Source organism: Pseudocercospora fijiensis (assembly GCF_000340215.1).
Source record: "Pseudocercospora fijiensis CIRAD86 unplaced genomic scaffold MYCFIscaffold_6, whole genome shotgun sequence".
Lineage (NCBI taxonomy): Eukaryota > Fungi > Ascomycota > Dothideomycetes > Mycosphaerellales > Mycosphaerellaceae > Pseudocercospora > Pseudocercospora fijiensis.
The window spans coordinates 4,875,211-4,890,631 of NW_006921537.1; the positions used below are offsets into that span (position 1 = coordinate 4,875,211).

The following is a 15,421-nucleotide window of genomic DNA, read 5'->3' on the forward strand; positions in this document are numbered from 1 at the left end:
CGCGAGCGATCTACGCTGCGGGAGATATTGTACAGGTTATGTAAGCAAAACTGGCATCTTATTCATGCTTCCCCTGCTGGTCTCTTTCTTCAGCGTTTCGATCTTCAGGATTGTTGCAGAAGCACTTCGACACTTCGCTTCCAGTACGAGATAAGATCGCCTTCTATCCGCTCAAGCTCTACTCTCCTGCAGCAAAGATCTTCAAAGCTTACCCCATCCGTCTGCATTCGTCGGCAAGCCGAGGACACCTGCATACCGTATATGCATGATATAGTCTGGAGCATAGTCCGCGGCCCGGACTTCACTTCACTGATGATAGACGATGCATAGGCTATACACGCGAGTCGGTACAAAACAACCAGTTAAATATCCCGACAAGAGTCCACCAATCCATAACGCAACCCAATGCGAGGGAGAACGACAGCCTTTGAGTGAACAATTGTTCGCGTGGGGCTTAGCTTTTTGCGATGGGATTTGGGAGTGTCGCATCAAACACTTTATGGCGTTCCGCTGGCGATCATTTGAGGCAAGCTGTAGCTCAGATTGCTGTTATTATTCGCGGCCTCACTTACCTGGAACGATGACAGTCGCATTAATCGTTGATTAAACTGGCTGGAGGCTTCGGGAGATCGTCGTATGGCTCGGTCAATGGTCGTTCCCGCGAATGACATGCATGCGTTAATGAAGCAGTGGAACCGATCTTGTCGATTGCATACGATATTCATGTATGGGGATGGTCCGATACTCTCATGCCTGCAGCGCCTTTAGCGGCCTTCCGCAAGTGAAGACGGTGCAGCTGATTGGGAATAGGCTGGGCTGCCTATTGGCTTCCCTCATTCACCTCAGGTTGTGCTTGTTGCGGCAATGCCAGCCTACTGCATTCGCGAGTCGCCAGGTAGGCAGAACTACTCGGGCATGCAGCCGACAAGCAGAGTGGACCAAGGCTGATCGGATACAGTAGAGAGAGGTTTCTCAAGAATGAACCCCGGCTACGCCTCCTTGAACGACTAGTCTGGCTCGCTCTTCGTGCCATACGATGCTCCTGTGGTACGTGAGAAAGGCCCACCTCTGCTACATGGGATGAGTCCGTAACGACAAAATGCTCACGAAGTACGTGAGACCTGGAATAGTGCTCACCTGCGATGAGATGGTCGCTTAACTGCGGCAGGTCTAGCTTGCGCTCTCTAAAGCATTGCTCTGTTGCATTCAATTTTCGTTCGACGGAGACATTGTCTTTCTCTCGGCGCCGAGCTGACCGCCTGAGCGCACTCTCGATCAATGCTGGAGTTCTCTTAACTTGCCGGCTGACAGCTCAATATGTATCAGCGGATCCATTACGATTGGGTGGTCCTCCACTATCGCTTTGGCCGTCAATACACAGTGCTGACCTGCATATAAGGGCTTTCTAGATGTGACATTCGATGTTGCAATTTTTGCTGGTCTTCCCTAGGGCGGAGAGGTTAGCAACGCCTTGACCTGACGCTGGTGTTCCTGGTAGTCTACACCGAGAAACTCTCCATGCGATTTGCACAGATCCTGGCTTGAGCACTGGATGCCGCCTCTCATCGTCTTCGGTTCGGAATATCCGGGGTTTCGTCAGTCACTTCACGCCCGCTGATCGCGGGGAAATGGGCTATACGTAAAATCGCGATTTGTTAGTAGGCCATACGTAAATCTCGATATAATCGTACTTTCCAGTCCTATTCGGATATCTAGGTGGATGCTATTATAAACCGCGAGTCCAAATATTATATAGATAGCCTTGTCCGAGTATATAGTAGCTATAGACCTTACTGCCGCCATTTTCTTATATAATCCTTAGCAGGCGCGTCTACCTTATTCTAAAGCGCGTATTCTCCTATTCCTTCTCTTCTACTATATAGATTGTATATAATCGTAGCTATAGGGCGTAAAAAAGGCAAAAAGGCGAAAAGGGTACGTACTAAGCAGTTAACTAAGACAGAGAGGGCGGAAAGGATAGTAGAACGCGTCGTTTCGAGGTACTATAAACTGTAGGCTAAATTAGTTAATCTTAGTATACGAGAGGTATATAGGATTAAGAGGGCAACCGACCTATATTCGCGAATATACTAGCGATTAAGAGGCCGTCTATCGCTCCTATCGCGGCCGCCGACTAATACTAAGTTAATAGAGGCTTAAGAGCTAGCGCTAGCGGATTATTGTCGAGAGAGGGACGAAATAGGGATGTTCTTACTAGTAGCGCTAATTAGCGTTATTGCTATAAACATACTAAAGAGAATGTCGCCTAATAAGGTTATACTACTATTCGGTAGTAACTAGGCTAAACGATTCCTAGCTTAGTATAACCTTAGCAAGGTAAAGTCTAAACCTATTAAGAAGTAGCGTAAGGAAGCCTATAACCCTTCGACGATAAGGGCGTAGTTTAATCGGTTTAAGGCGATAGTAGAGCGACTAGGTATAAAGCCGTAGAATATATAGAATTTCGACGAAACCGGTTTTCGGATTAGTATTAGTAGTAACGAATACGTAGTTATAATAGATACGAAGCGGCGCGCCTAGACTAAATGCGACACTAATCGTACGTATATAACTGTAGTCGAGACCGTTAACGCGTACGGCGAGGTAATTAAATATCAATTAATTGTTAAAGGTATAATAGTTTAAGAGCGTTAGATACTAAAAGAAGGTAAGTCTATTACCGAGACCGAGTCTATTGCCTAAGGCAATAACAACGTTACTTGCTAACTACACCCTCGTTATTAGGCAAGGACAACTTCTTAATTACTATTAACGAGTCTAGTTATATAACGGACGACACTGCTATATACTATATCTATTAGTTTAAGCGCAAGACGAGACCTAAGGACCTAAACGAATAGAGGGTGCTACTATACGACAATTATAGCTCCTACTGCTTTAAGGAATTCGCGGCCTTCGCGAAGCGCTATAAAATTCAATTATAGGGCCTATAACTATACACTTCGCACTTTATATAGCCTCTCGACGTTATACTATTCTAAGTATATAAGTTAAAGCATAGACAAGCGGTTTTAGAGGCTATATACCGTAGTATTAGTAAATTTGGTATTCCTAAGTTTATAGAAGCCCTTTTAGCTATTCGGGTAAAGACATTTACTAACTATAATATAAGGGCCGTATTCCGTAAGACAGGCTTGTTCCTAATTAATAGAGAGGTTCCTTATCGTTATATTCGAGATTAGTATAGCGCTATAGACTACAATTAGAACTAGCAGGTAATCGAGGGCGAATTAGCGTAGGAGGAAGCCCGACACGAAGAATCGCCTATAATAGCAGATACCGCTTAGTAGGAACACCTCGCATCGGTTAAGCGTAAACGTTCGCCTAATCCTAATATTGTCGATCTAGATAGGTAGCACCGCGCTAATAGTCGTTACTATTTAAGGGATCTCGAGAATATAATTGCCTTAGGGTATGCTATCTTTACTACCTTAGCCGATCCGGACGCTAATACCCGAATTGCTATAATAGTTGCTAGTTACTACTACTAGCCCTCGTACGATCTAGGCATCTCGTAGTACTATACAAGCTCGTAAGGACTTCCGACGTCGCTATCTAAAGACTGTACTACTTAGTATCGATACTATATTATCCTTATTTAATCTATTCTCCTTATTACCTACAAAGTAAGTAGAAGCTATTTATAATATATTAGTCGATGCGGCTATTTACAAAGGTAAAGAATACAAGCGTAAATACAAGTCTATAAGCCTCGTTAAACGCGTAAGGAAGCGCTAGAAGGAGCAACTAAATAGGCTTATTCGAGCTAGTGCGATTAAGGCTTCTAAACTACGCTTATAACTCACTTAGCAAGACAAGGAAATAGCTAACAATTGCTACTAGAAGATGCTCCGTTCGAGCTAGTGCGATTAAGGCTTCTAAACTACGCTTACAACTTACTTAGCAAGATAAGGAAATAGCTAACAATTGCTACTAGAAGATGCTCCGTAAGGCTAAGTCTCTATATAACAAGGCACGCTAATATCGACTAAAGTATAGCGAGGCCTTTCGTATTATATTTAATAACAATAGTAAGACTAAGTTTATAGACATTGTATTGCAGCCTATCGACAAGCTACTATAACGTACCTTCGACCTTCGGCTTCTTACTACTACTATTACTAACAACGACTCGGTAAAGAAGACCGGTAATCCGTACGCTAATATTATTAGCGAATATAAGCGATATACTTATACCTCCGACGGCGGCGATATTACCTATACGTAGAGCTAGGTATAGACACTATTACTGCCGAGCCGTACCTGCGAACACGAAGAAGGTAACCTTCTAACCTAGACTAACGTTAAGTTAAAGCGGCGATTAAACGGCTTATTCGCGTAAGAGCCTAACACTCGACTAGACTAGTTATAATAAGATAAGGCGCTGCTTAATAAGGATACTATATATACTATAATTTAGCCTTATCTAGTATATCCTCGTCGCCGTTAAGAGTCTGTACAGCGGAAGCGGTATTTCTACGAAGATCCGAAGAAAACTAGTCGTTATAAGGGCTTAGTTGCTAGTAGTAAGAACGACCCTATTAAGCTAGAAGACATACAAGAGGCGGTAGTTACATACTAGATATATAGGCTAACCTACATAGTAATTAATTATATAGTCGATGCGAGGTACGCGCTAAGGCGATAGGAATAGGTATATACGGTCGCAATTTGCTCGAAAACTACTACTTCTTAACTATAATCGCACGCACTATCGATTTCCTATCTTATATACTATACAATATACGCTAGCGTCGAGATTTACGTGTAGCCTACTAACAAATCGCGATTTTACGTATAGCCGAAATCCCCGAGCGTAGCTACCTCTATTTAGGCTCGTAGGTATAAAGAATTAAGTTGCGTAAAGGTAATTAGGGATTATATTACGACCGAGTGCACGTAATAGATTAGTAATTATTCTAGGGCTAGCTTCCGAACTTACCGATAACCAATTACGAGCACTCTACCTAATTCTTCGCCTATAAGCCTAATATAAACCCGTACGAAACTAGCCTGCTAAACACTAATATAATACTACAACGTATATAAGACATTCTAAATAGCGGAGGTTGTAGCCCTGCTAATTGCGCTTCATTCTACCTATTAAACAAGTCTGTGCGACGTTAGCGCGTTAAGTTTTCGCTATTCTACTAAGCCGACTCGACTGCAGCTGTCCGGATTGCTAGGCAGCTAGCTATACTACTAGAAACACCTCAATATATAATATACCGCATCGCCTAGCTAACACTTAGAGGTCCTTCTCCTAACGACGGTAATTATTGTTTAGGTAGGCGAAAATTCCGTCCGACGCCTACTAACCGCTCTATAGCCTTCGAGGGCAATCGACAACCTTCCTATAGCCGACTCGATACTTCGAGGTCCTTCGTAGACTATTTCTAAACACCTTTTGTATATAGCATAAGTCTATCCGAGGTATGGTTGTTAAGTTGCTACTATATAGCAGACGCGACTCTAAAGCTAAGGTTAAAACACCTAAAAGTCGCTACTAGCACTACTACTATAGCTGCTACTACTACTGCTACTACCGCTGCTACTACCGCTGCTACTACAGCTGCTACTACAGCTAGCAGACCGCTGCTACTATAGCTGCTAGCACCGCTACTACTATAGCTGCTAGACCGCTGCTAGGCCTCGAGTCCTTTAAGATGTCTAACGAACCTTCTAGTAAGATAACGGTATATAATTACGACGATAAAGGCAATCTAATCCTTCCGCCTTAGTAGCAAGACGATAGCGGCGATCTAATAGACTAGGATTTAGATAATGCGCTACTTCTAGGCTAGCTAGGTTATTAGCACGCTCTAGTCGGTCTACCTCTTCCTAAACAGATAGCAGCATTACCGATATACTCTATAAGCGGCTTCCTAAGCGATGCACTAGAGACTATCGTACGACTAGCGGATATAGCTAGGGTTAGCGACTTCGAAGATAAGTAGTCGGAGTCGGAGACTATAGATAAAGACCTTAGCGAAGAAGACGAAGATCCTAGTAGTAACGAGGAGTTAGATACTCGCGATAAAGATAAAGATAAAGATAAAGATAAAGATAAAGAGGCCCTAGAAATTGCACGCCGTACTAGCAAAGACGTTGCGCTTAAGCGGCTCCTCGATAAGTATTATAAGGAGTTAAAGGATACTATAGTAAAGAACAAGGTTAGTATAACCTACTTTATTAAGTATCTAGTCGGCAAGCCGGGCGATAAAGCATCTAAGTCTGCTAAAACTCGTAAGACTACTAAGCGCTCTAAGCAATACGAGAAGAACCTCTAGGCTATTATCGATGCCTTTCTAGAAGATCGCCTGTTTAGTGCTCGTATTATTCGTAATAAGCTAAAGAACCTTATTAGCAAGGATTTGTTTAGTACATATAAACCGGAGTTCTGTAACTTCGAAATCGACCTTAGAGATATAGACGATGCTATCTAATAGGTCGCTCCTATATAGCATTAGTTGCTCGGCTAGGATCTACTACCTAACGTGCGTCGCGATTATTACTAGTACCGGACTAAGTTCGCGGACAAGCGTAATATTATATAGAAGCGTACGACGATACTAACCTCTTAAGTCCTATATTCTATGTCTTATATTAAGGCATTATTCTTTCTAAAGGCCCTTAGAATATTCCTCGTTAGTAATAGTACGAGTCGTCGTACGATCGAGGTCTTAAACAACCTAAACATTACTCTAGCATATTAGACTATCTAGATCTTAATAGATAAGAATGCTAATTATATAGAGACGCAAATTGCTAAGCTGTGCAACTACCCCGACAAGTAGTATAGTAGTACTGTCGACAATTTTAATCGGATATAGAACCGTACCGACTAGGCTACTAGCGATACTAACTAGATAGTAGCTATAACTACCTCGTATATAGCCGTTAATAAGCGCATTCCGAAGGGTGGCCTAAAGAAGAAGATAATCTATTACGACAAGCCGCTAAACGCTAATAAGATCTTTAAGAATATCTATAAAGATAAGGCAATACAACCGGATAGAGAGGAGGTTTCCGATATTAGTATTAAGACTACGCTCTTCTATATCGATAAGGCTATTGCGTATACGTTCCTAGAGGCCGTAAAGGCAATTTTCGAGAATAGCGGTAGTAATCTAAAGCGACTAGTATAGCTAGTAATCGATGAGTTAGACCCGGCCTATATAGAGGTATATTCGTAGCCTGTTTCCTTTAACGACGAGGCGACTATTAAGGGCATATATACTATACAAGACGAGATCCTGCTAAAGTTCTAGGACCTAGACCGCGATAAGGACTTTGCGAGCGGGCTAGAGGGACCTCTATATATATAGAATAGCGACAATATAACCGTCGTACGTAGGTATAGCGTACGTAACGAGAGTGTCGAGAATAAGGACCCGTACGACAAGCGCGATAGCCTCCTTATGTCGCTAGCCTAGTTCTACACTATAATAAACTGTGTATTTACTGTCCTACGTACGCACTAGGATAAGAACAGCGATAGGAAGCCTCTTCTAAGCGCTTAGATAGTAAAGGGCAATGCTGCATTCTAGTATAGCGAGAACAAGGTTAGCAGTACGAAGCTAAAATTCTTCGAGATCCTTCGGCTGCTTAAGACTATATTCCGGGCTCGTAGTGTCGGTGCGGCTATTAAGTAGTTGTCTAAGCAGGGCCGCGTTATAATCTCTAGTAAGGAGAGCCGTATAGATATAGTTAAGGAGGCCCTATCTAGGCTAACCGCTTAGCAATACCTAGAGATAGTATAGGATATCTATAAGAAGCTCCTATCTATCGAGGTATAGCGTAGCTTGCCGTACCGCGTTAGTAAGCCGGTACCTAATGCCTAGTATACTACTATAGCTCGGATAATATAGGAGATTAAGATGTTCCTTACCCTACGCCTTAGGGTCCGTAACGTAGATATTAGTTATCTCTATCGATCCGTCGACTATCTAATCCCTAGTTTCCTCGGTACTAAGTAGGGAAATTATAGTCGGATAATAATATATAAGCGATAGCTGCTTAGTCTAGGCTATAATAATATCCTCTAAGAAGCTATTCTATCTTCTAGTATTATTACTAATAGGAAGAAGGGTTATATAATAGCGGCGGATAAGCAGCTCGAGATCTATAACTACGAGTACTTAGAAGACATTAATCGCATCGGTAACTCGACTTATAACCTGCTAGCAACCTTTAAGAAGATCGTACTTAACCGCGAGCCGGCTCGTATACTACGTAATATAATAACCTCCTTTACTAGTATTAAGCTAAGCAGTTACTATACCTATAAGAATACGGCTATTAACGTCTTTAGCCGCGTAGAGAAGCTGTTCTCGGATAGCTTTATAGCTCCGTATAGCAATAACGGTAGGCATGTATCGGACGATATCTAGCAGCTTAGTAGCGATTAGATCCGCGAGAAGGTTGCTATATTTAACTAAAGCAACAAGGAGTACTTCGAAGGTCGTTCTACCGTTACGGATGCGGTCGTAGAGGACATAGAGGCTGCTAAGGCTAGTCGTAAGGCTACGACTAATCGTAGTAATATATAGGGTACTACTATCGATAAGACCGACTCTAAGTAGGTCGATACTATCTAACGTGCTAATAGATAGGCTTAGCTTATCGATGCGGAGGTTAAAGTAGTCGATGCGATAGGCGGTAACTAAGATATAGATAAGGGCAGCGGTTATAGCGACTAAGGAATAAATAAATATAGCTTTTATATTCGTTTATAGTAATCTAACCTACTATATCTACTATCTAGGCCTTCCTTACTAGCTTTATCTCTTAGGTACTAGCTTTATCTTCTAAGTGCGCTTGCCGCCGACAACGATAGCCCCGTTAACTAGGCGGTTAGCGGCGAAGTAGTAGCGGTAGACTAGAGTGCGTGCCTCGTCGGGGGTGCTTATAAAGTCGAAGGGTTTAACTAGGCGTACGATAATTGCTTAATAGCTAGCTAGGCTAGGCGTACGATAATTGCTTAATAGCTAGCTAGGCTAGGCGTACGATAATTGCTTAATAGCTAGCTAGGCTAGGCGTACGATAATTGCTTAATAGCTAGCTAGGCTAGGCGTACGATAATTGCTTAATAGCTAGCTAGGCTAGGCGTACGATAATTGCTTAATAGCTAGCTACGAAGGGTCTAGCTAGGCGTACGATAATTGCTTAATAGCTAGCTACGAAGGGTTTAGCTAGGCGTACGTTAATAGCTTAATAGCTAGCTAGGCTAGGCGTATAATGCCTCTAGTCGCTAGCAATTCTAGCCTTAGGCATTCGACTAGTAGTCGGCGGCTATTGCGTTAAAAGTGCGATAATATATAGCCGTTATTGTTGCCTTACTATTATAGCTAAATAGCGCAATCCTATTAGTAGAGGCAAACCTTACCTGCGATGCGCTAATATAGACCTATGCTTCCTAGTTCAACTTCTTCTTCTTCTTCTATATATACTAATACACTAATACCCCTAGCAACATACTAGCTATCGGCGTATATAACAGTATCGATACCTCTTTGTCGTATATAGGTAGCTCTATAGCGATTAACACTATCTCCTAACTAGTCCTACGGCTTACTACCGATAGAACCGCTTAAGTTAGTTAAGGTTCCTCGATCGGTAGAGTTTGTTTAGTCCTTCTTTTCTTTTAAGGTCTCCGATAGGCTTTGCCGACGCAAGACGTTACGAAGGCGACTCTTCTAGCGAGTAGGTATACTATAGCTTTAGCGGGCGTCGACTACGCATTTAACCGAAAGAGTATAGTTTTTGTTAGAACATCGCAGTCTTAGTATAAACTGTAGAGGTCTTAGATAGATTAGCGGAGGTAAAAACTCTTTAGTAAGGTACACCTATAATGCGGCTAATAGTCTAACTCGGTAAAAACTCTTTAGTAAGGTATACCTTAAGTAGTAGCTCGATAGCGACTCTCCTACTAAGTAGGTTAGTTCGTAGCATTGCTATAGGCCTAACTCGGTAAAAACTCTTTAGTAAGGTATACCTTAAGTAGCGGCTAGGCCTAATTCGGTAAAAACTCTTTAGTAAGGTACACCTTAAGTAGCGGCTAGGCCTAATTCGGTAAAAACTCTTTAGTAAGGTATACCTTAAGTAGCGGCTATAGGCTTCCTACGTTCGGATTCTTTATAGGATAATATACGCGCATCTAGTTAAGTCGACGTAACGCCTTCGTTAGGACTATTAGTTATAATAACCTTAGTTATTACGTAAGGGCCTCTAGTGTACTTAAGCCCGAAGGCGCTTAGTCTTAGTATTAGTCTTAGTCTTTACTGCTATACGACTGCAGCCCTTTGCGTATTAAGACTGCTATTCGACTATAGTGCGTACCGATCCGAAAGCGTATTAAGACTATTATCCGACTGTAGTGCGCCTCCTCTTCTAGTAAGCGCATTAACATTGCTATACGACTATAACGCGCTCGACAACCCTTTTCTACGGTGTCTCTAATACTAAGGGCGCGGTTACACTCTATTGTTGTCTAGGTACTAATAAGTGTCGCTTTAGCAATCGCTATTATATTTCGCTTAATAAGTCCTGTCCTATATACCTTGTCTTCGGTTATACGTGCTATAGTTAGTAATAGAATGCGTTAATTGTTGCGCATTGCGCGTAGTATATAGGCTATGTGTAATTCTAGTATGCTTCGGAGTGTGTGCTTCTATAGCCGCTTAGTGCCGCTAGTTAATTAGATCCCCGGACGCTACTGTTCGTTTTCTCTACCTTATATAGTAACTAGTTATCGGAATGATCGTTCTAGGGAGAGTCTAAGCAATAGAGGGCGTTAACGTAAGAGGGCTATCGTAGCTTCTCGAAGGGTGCTTTTACGAGCGCTCGATATATATTATCGCCCTACGTATCTATCCTTGCCGTATATGTTATAGTGCCTATAAGAGTATGCGGTGCAATAAGTATAGTACTAGTCTCGCTAGTCTCGCTAGTCTCGCTAGTAACTTCTCGGGTTTCGGAGGCGGTTCTTAGTGCCTAAGGCGGCCGTCGTTATCGTATTAGACACTTTTGTTAGCGCTATTTGCGGGAAATGCGCTTAATCGACGTATCTCGCTACATTAGTAATGTGCTATTGTAAAAGTCGTAAAAGTCGTAAAAGTCGGTATTGTAAATGCGCGGAAGGAAGCAGCTATAACGTTTAATCCTACTAATTAAGCGCTCTACTATACTAAATCCGGGGTCTTAGCGGGACTCGGTATCCTTGTCGCTTCCTCGAATTCACACTTCTCGACTAGCTCTTATATACGATTTTTACGATACCTACGACTACGATACCTACGACTATTTACAAGCCCTTCTCGGCAAGCGCGTTAATAGCCAATTTAATATGCTTAACTATAAAGGCAAGCCTATAAGGACACGATAGAAGAGCCTGCTTAGCGAGCTTATAAGGACACGATAGAAGAGCCTGCTTAGCGAGCTTATAAGGACACGATAGAAGGGTAGCGAAGAAGGACCTTATTAAATGCCAATTCTAGCACTAGTACTAGTACTAGGCCTACACTCGCAGAAGCAACTTAACTAGGCATTATACGCTAGCTCTCGTAGAGGCAACTTAACTAGCTCTCTCGTAGAAGCAACTTAACTAGGCATTATACGCTAGCTCTCGTAGAAGCAACTTAACTAGCTCTCGCAGAAGCAACTTAACTAGGTATGCTTAGCGAGCTTATAAGAATATAATGGACGGGTAGCTATAACGGATCTTATTAATACTAACTCTACTGCTATTCTACTGCTATTCTAGTGCTATCTCTAGCGCTATCTCTAGTGCCAATTCTAGCGCTAGCTCTCGTAGAAGCAGCTAAACTAGGCACTACTATATGTAGAAGCAACTTAACTAGGCTAGCTCTCGTAGAAGTAGCTAAACTAGGCATTATACGCTAGCTCTCGCAGAAGTAGCTAAACTAGGCATTATACGCCAGCTCTCGTAGAAGCAGCTAAACTAGGCACTACTATACGCTAGCTCTCGTAGAAGTAGCTAAACTAGGCATTACACATTACACGCCAGCTCTCGTAGAAGTAGCTAAAGCAGCTCAACTAGGCTAGCTCTCGCAGAAGCAGCTTAGCTAGCTCTCGTAGAACTAAATAGGCCTAACGAACCGATAGATAATAACGAGTCGGACGAGGAGATTATAGTCGGCGACGAGGACTTAGCGAGCTTATAAGGACATAATAGAAGGGTAGCTATAACGGATCTTGTTAATACTAACTCTACTACTATTCTACTGCTATTCTAGTGCCATTTCTAGCGCCATTTCTAGCGCTATTTCTAGCGCCATTTCTAGCGCTATTTCTAGCGCTATTTCTAGCGCTATTTCTAGCGCCATTTCTAGCGCCATTTCTAGCGCCATTTCTAGCGCCATTTCTAGCGCTATTTGTAGCGCTATTTCTAGTATTAACGCCTGCTAGGAGAGCTACCTTAAGAGCCTATTATACGTCGACCCGCTTCTAAGAGTCTACGCTTAGTACGCAATACGCGACCTCGCTCCTCGTTAGTACGAGTAACGGTGCTAAGAATCCGCTTAGCTCGAGTATATGCCTATTTAGCAGTCGGATTAATCTGTAGAGGTAGCTGTCGCTAAGTACGTAGACTAAGACTACTAGATAAGCCTAGGCGCTCCTAGCTTCGAGTTCCTAATACCTAAGTGTTACGGCTATAAAGGAGGTTAGCCTATACGCTAGCAGAGCCTATAATACCGCTTCTTAACTTATTTAGAGCAGCAGCGCGCTGCTATAGAGTAAAGGGCATTGTAGGTAGTAGTATAGTATCCGATAGACGTATATTAGGGCGCTGCGAGCCGCTTCTCGAGCAGCCTCTTCCTTAGCCTTCTTTTGTCTATCTTCCTCGGCCCTCTTCCTCGTATTATAAATAGTACGCTACTTAGTCAATACCTCTAGACTAAGGCTTTTTAGAGTATCGATTAGCTAAAAGGTAGCGAATAGTTGCTTATACTACTAAAGCTTCTCGAACTAGTCTACAAATACTAGCGCCTTCTACTTAAGGAGATCCTAATCGATAGTAATACTCTCGTTCTATTTATTAACTAACTTAGCGGTAGTAAAGATATTAGCGATATTAGCTAGAATCGGATCGTCTATAACCTTAGTCGATAGAAGGTCGAATCGAATATAGCTTAACTAATCTAGATACTAAAGGGCAGGCCGCTTTAATATCTAATCCTTTAGTATACTAAATCCAATTGCTAGACGAGTGCCGGCTCTCGGAGCCTTGAATTTCGGGGGAGTAACACCCTCTAGAGGTATGTCGATATAAAGAGCGTCTAGTTCTAGGTTACAGATATTATAGCAATCTTCTACTACTAGTAGTTGCTAGGTATATACTACCTTATCCTTACCGAGGTAGCGAAGGACGACTTTGCGTAGACATATGCCGTATTGTTCGCGTAGATAGTTATTCTAGAACTCCCGCTAAATCCGAGGAATCTTATCGCGAAGCTCTATCTCTTTCTTAGTCTAGTAGTTTCTATCGCTATCGCTATTATTATTATTATTATTATTAGCGGCTTCTCGAGTACCTAGCGCATTAGTATCTTCTCCTAGAAGCTTAGACTAGCGGAGCCCTAATAGCCGGAATGCTCTATGCGATCTACGTCGGCGAGGCTTGATTGCCGGGTAGTTAGATTCTAGCCGCGGCTACTTAAGACGATTATCGATATAGTATAGTAGGAAGATAAAGGCCAAACTACGTAGAATAGTACGACCGGTACGGCTAAGACGTTAGATAACATCCTCGATATCGCGCGTAAGAGTGAACCTAGTCTAGTAAACAAGCTTAATGTCTAGTATATTTAGGCTAATACTAAAAGCAGTAGTAGCAACTATAATGCAGTATTCCGATAGCCTATCTAGATACTCTATAGTCTTATAGAAGCGGTTATACCGGCGCTTCTAGTCTCGCTTAGCGATACTGCTAGTATAGAATGTTACTATAGTATATATATTAACACCTTTATTGTCCTATATATATCGTTTCTTCTAGTCCCTACACTTAGCAGTCGTTGCGACTAGCTAATGCCGAATAACATTAGCTAGATCCTAGATATACTTACGACTATTAATAAACAAGAGGGCCTTCTTAATGTTTATCGGCGTAGCTTCCTTAGTCTCTAGGTCGAATGCACTATCGATAGCGAAATACAGGTACTCGTATAAGCGGAGCTAATTCTTTAGAATAGTACGTAGGATATACGTAGTATCTAGACGATCGATACTGCTACGAATAATCTTAGTCTAGAATAGCTAATTACTAACTAGACGAAATCTACTATATTTAAGCACAAAGTCCTCTATATCCTCGGACATTGTCGTAGAATAGCCGAGCCAAACTATGTTATTACGGAGCAACTTACGTAGAGCGAAGATCTGTATATATTCCTTCCGAAAGTTACGCTACTTGTTAATAAGATAGACTTTATCGATTACTACGAGACCGATACGGGTACGAACCTTAGGGTCCTATAGTAGCTTCCTAAAGGCTAGACTAGTACCGGTTTCTAGACTTAGGATAATATAATAATATCTACTATTAGTAATATAGTCGTATAGCTTAGGATAGAGGCTTATAGTTTCGGAGGTAATATTAATAGCGTTAACGATACTATCTCGCTCGATCGGCTACCTATCTAACTAGCTATCTAACTATAGCTATTAATACCGGTTCTCGACGACCTCGGCCTACTCCTCGCTAAGGCGATTTAGCGGTATAAACTAGAGGGTAATAAGGCCAGTTAAATACGTAAAGGCTATAAATACTAAGCTCTTGCCCTCGCCTGTCTTCGAGATCTATAGAATATCGCTACCGCCGAAGATTAGCGCGAAGACTAGATCGATCTAGACGTCCTTCGGCTAATATCCTTTTCCTAGATAAAGGCGATCTAATAGCTTAACAAGGCTAGCGGTAACGATATTACGGTAGATATTCTTAGCCTCTAGAGAAGCTGCGGCATTATATACGAGTTGCTTAACTTAGTCCTACGATAATAGGTTATCGGCGGCGTTAATACGATCGCAACGAGTCTAGAACTATGCTTTATAATCTCGCTTATTCTTAGGCTACTAGACCGGTAGCAAGTAACTAAAATCCGGGCGCTCTCGAGTTATAGCGGCGCGACCTAGAAGTGCTATTAGAAAGTGCTACTCGGATTCATTCTACTATCTATTAGTCTTACGCTTCTTAGCCCTATCTTTCTTCTCCCTATTACGCTACTTACGAGTGCCCCTCGGAGGTAGCGCTATTGTCTGTTTGTTAGTAGGTTAGTCGCGGTAGGTTAGTTATAGTATACTATTAGTAGGCGACGGCGAGGTACGATAGCGAGGTACGATAAGGCAAACAGGTATCTAAAGGGCTCTCTAGACCCTT

The 15,421-nt window shown here is 42.2% G+C and overlaps 1 protein-coding gene across 1 annotated transcript; it reads right to left on the minus strand.

Moving 5' to 3' along the window:
* Positions 1-36: 36 nt before the first annotated feature.
* Positions 37-9,765, minus strand: MYCFIDRAFT_176841 (uncharacterized protein; the record flags this gene model as incomplete). Its single annotated transcript, XM_007930532.1, has 12 exons — positions 37-102; positions 132-221; positions 249-331; positions 387-537; positions 573-746; positions 790-816; positions 842-1,184; positions 1,223-1,270; positions 1,310-1,446; positions 1,477-1,561; positions 1,605-1,614; positions 9,759-9,765. 12 exons carry the CDS (start codon positions 9,763-9,765, stop codon positions 37-39), a joined length of 1,221 nt encoding a protein of 406 aa, XP_007928723.1.
* Between the last annotated feature and the right edge of the window lie 5,656 nt (positions 9,766-15,421).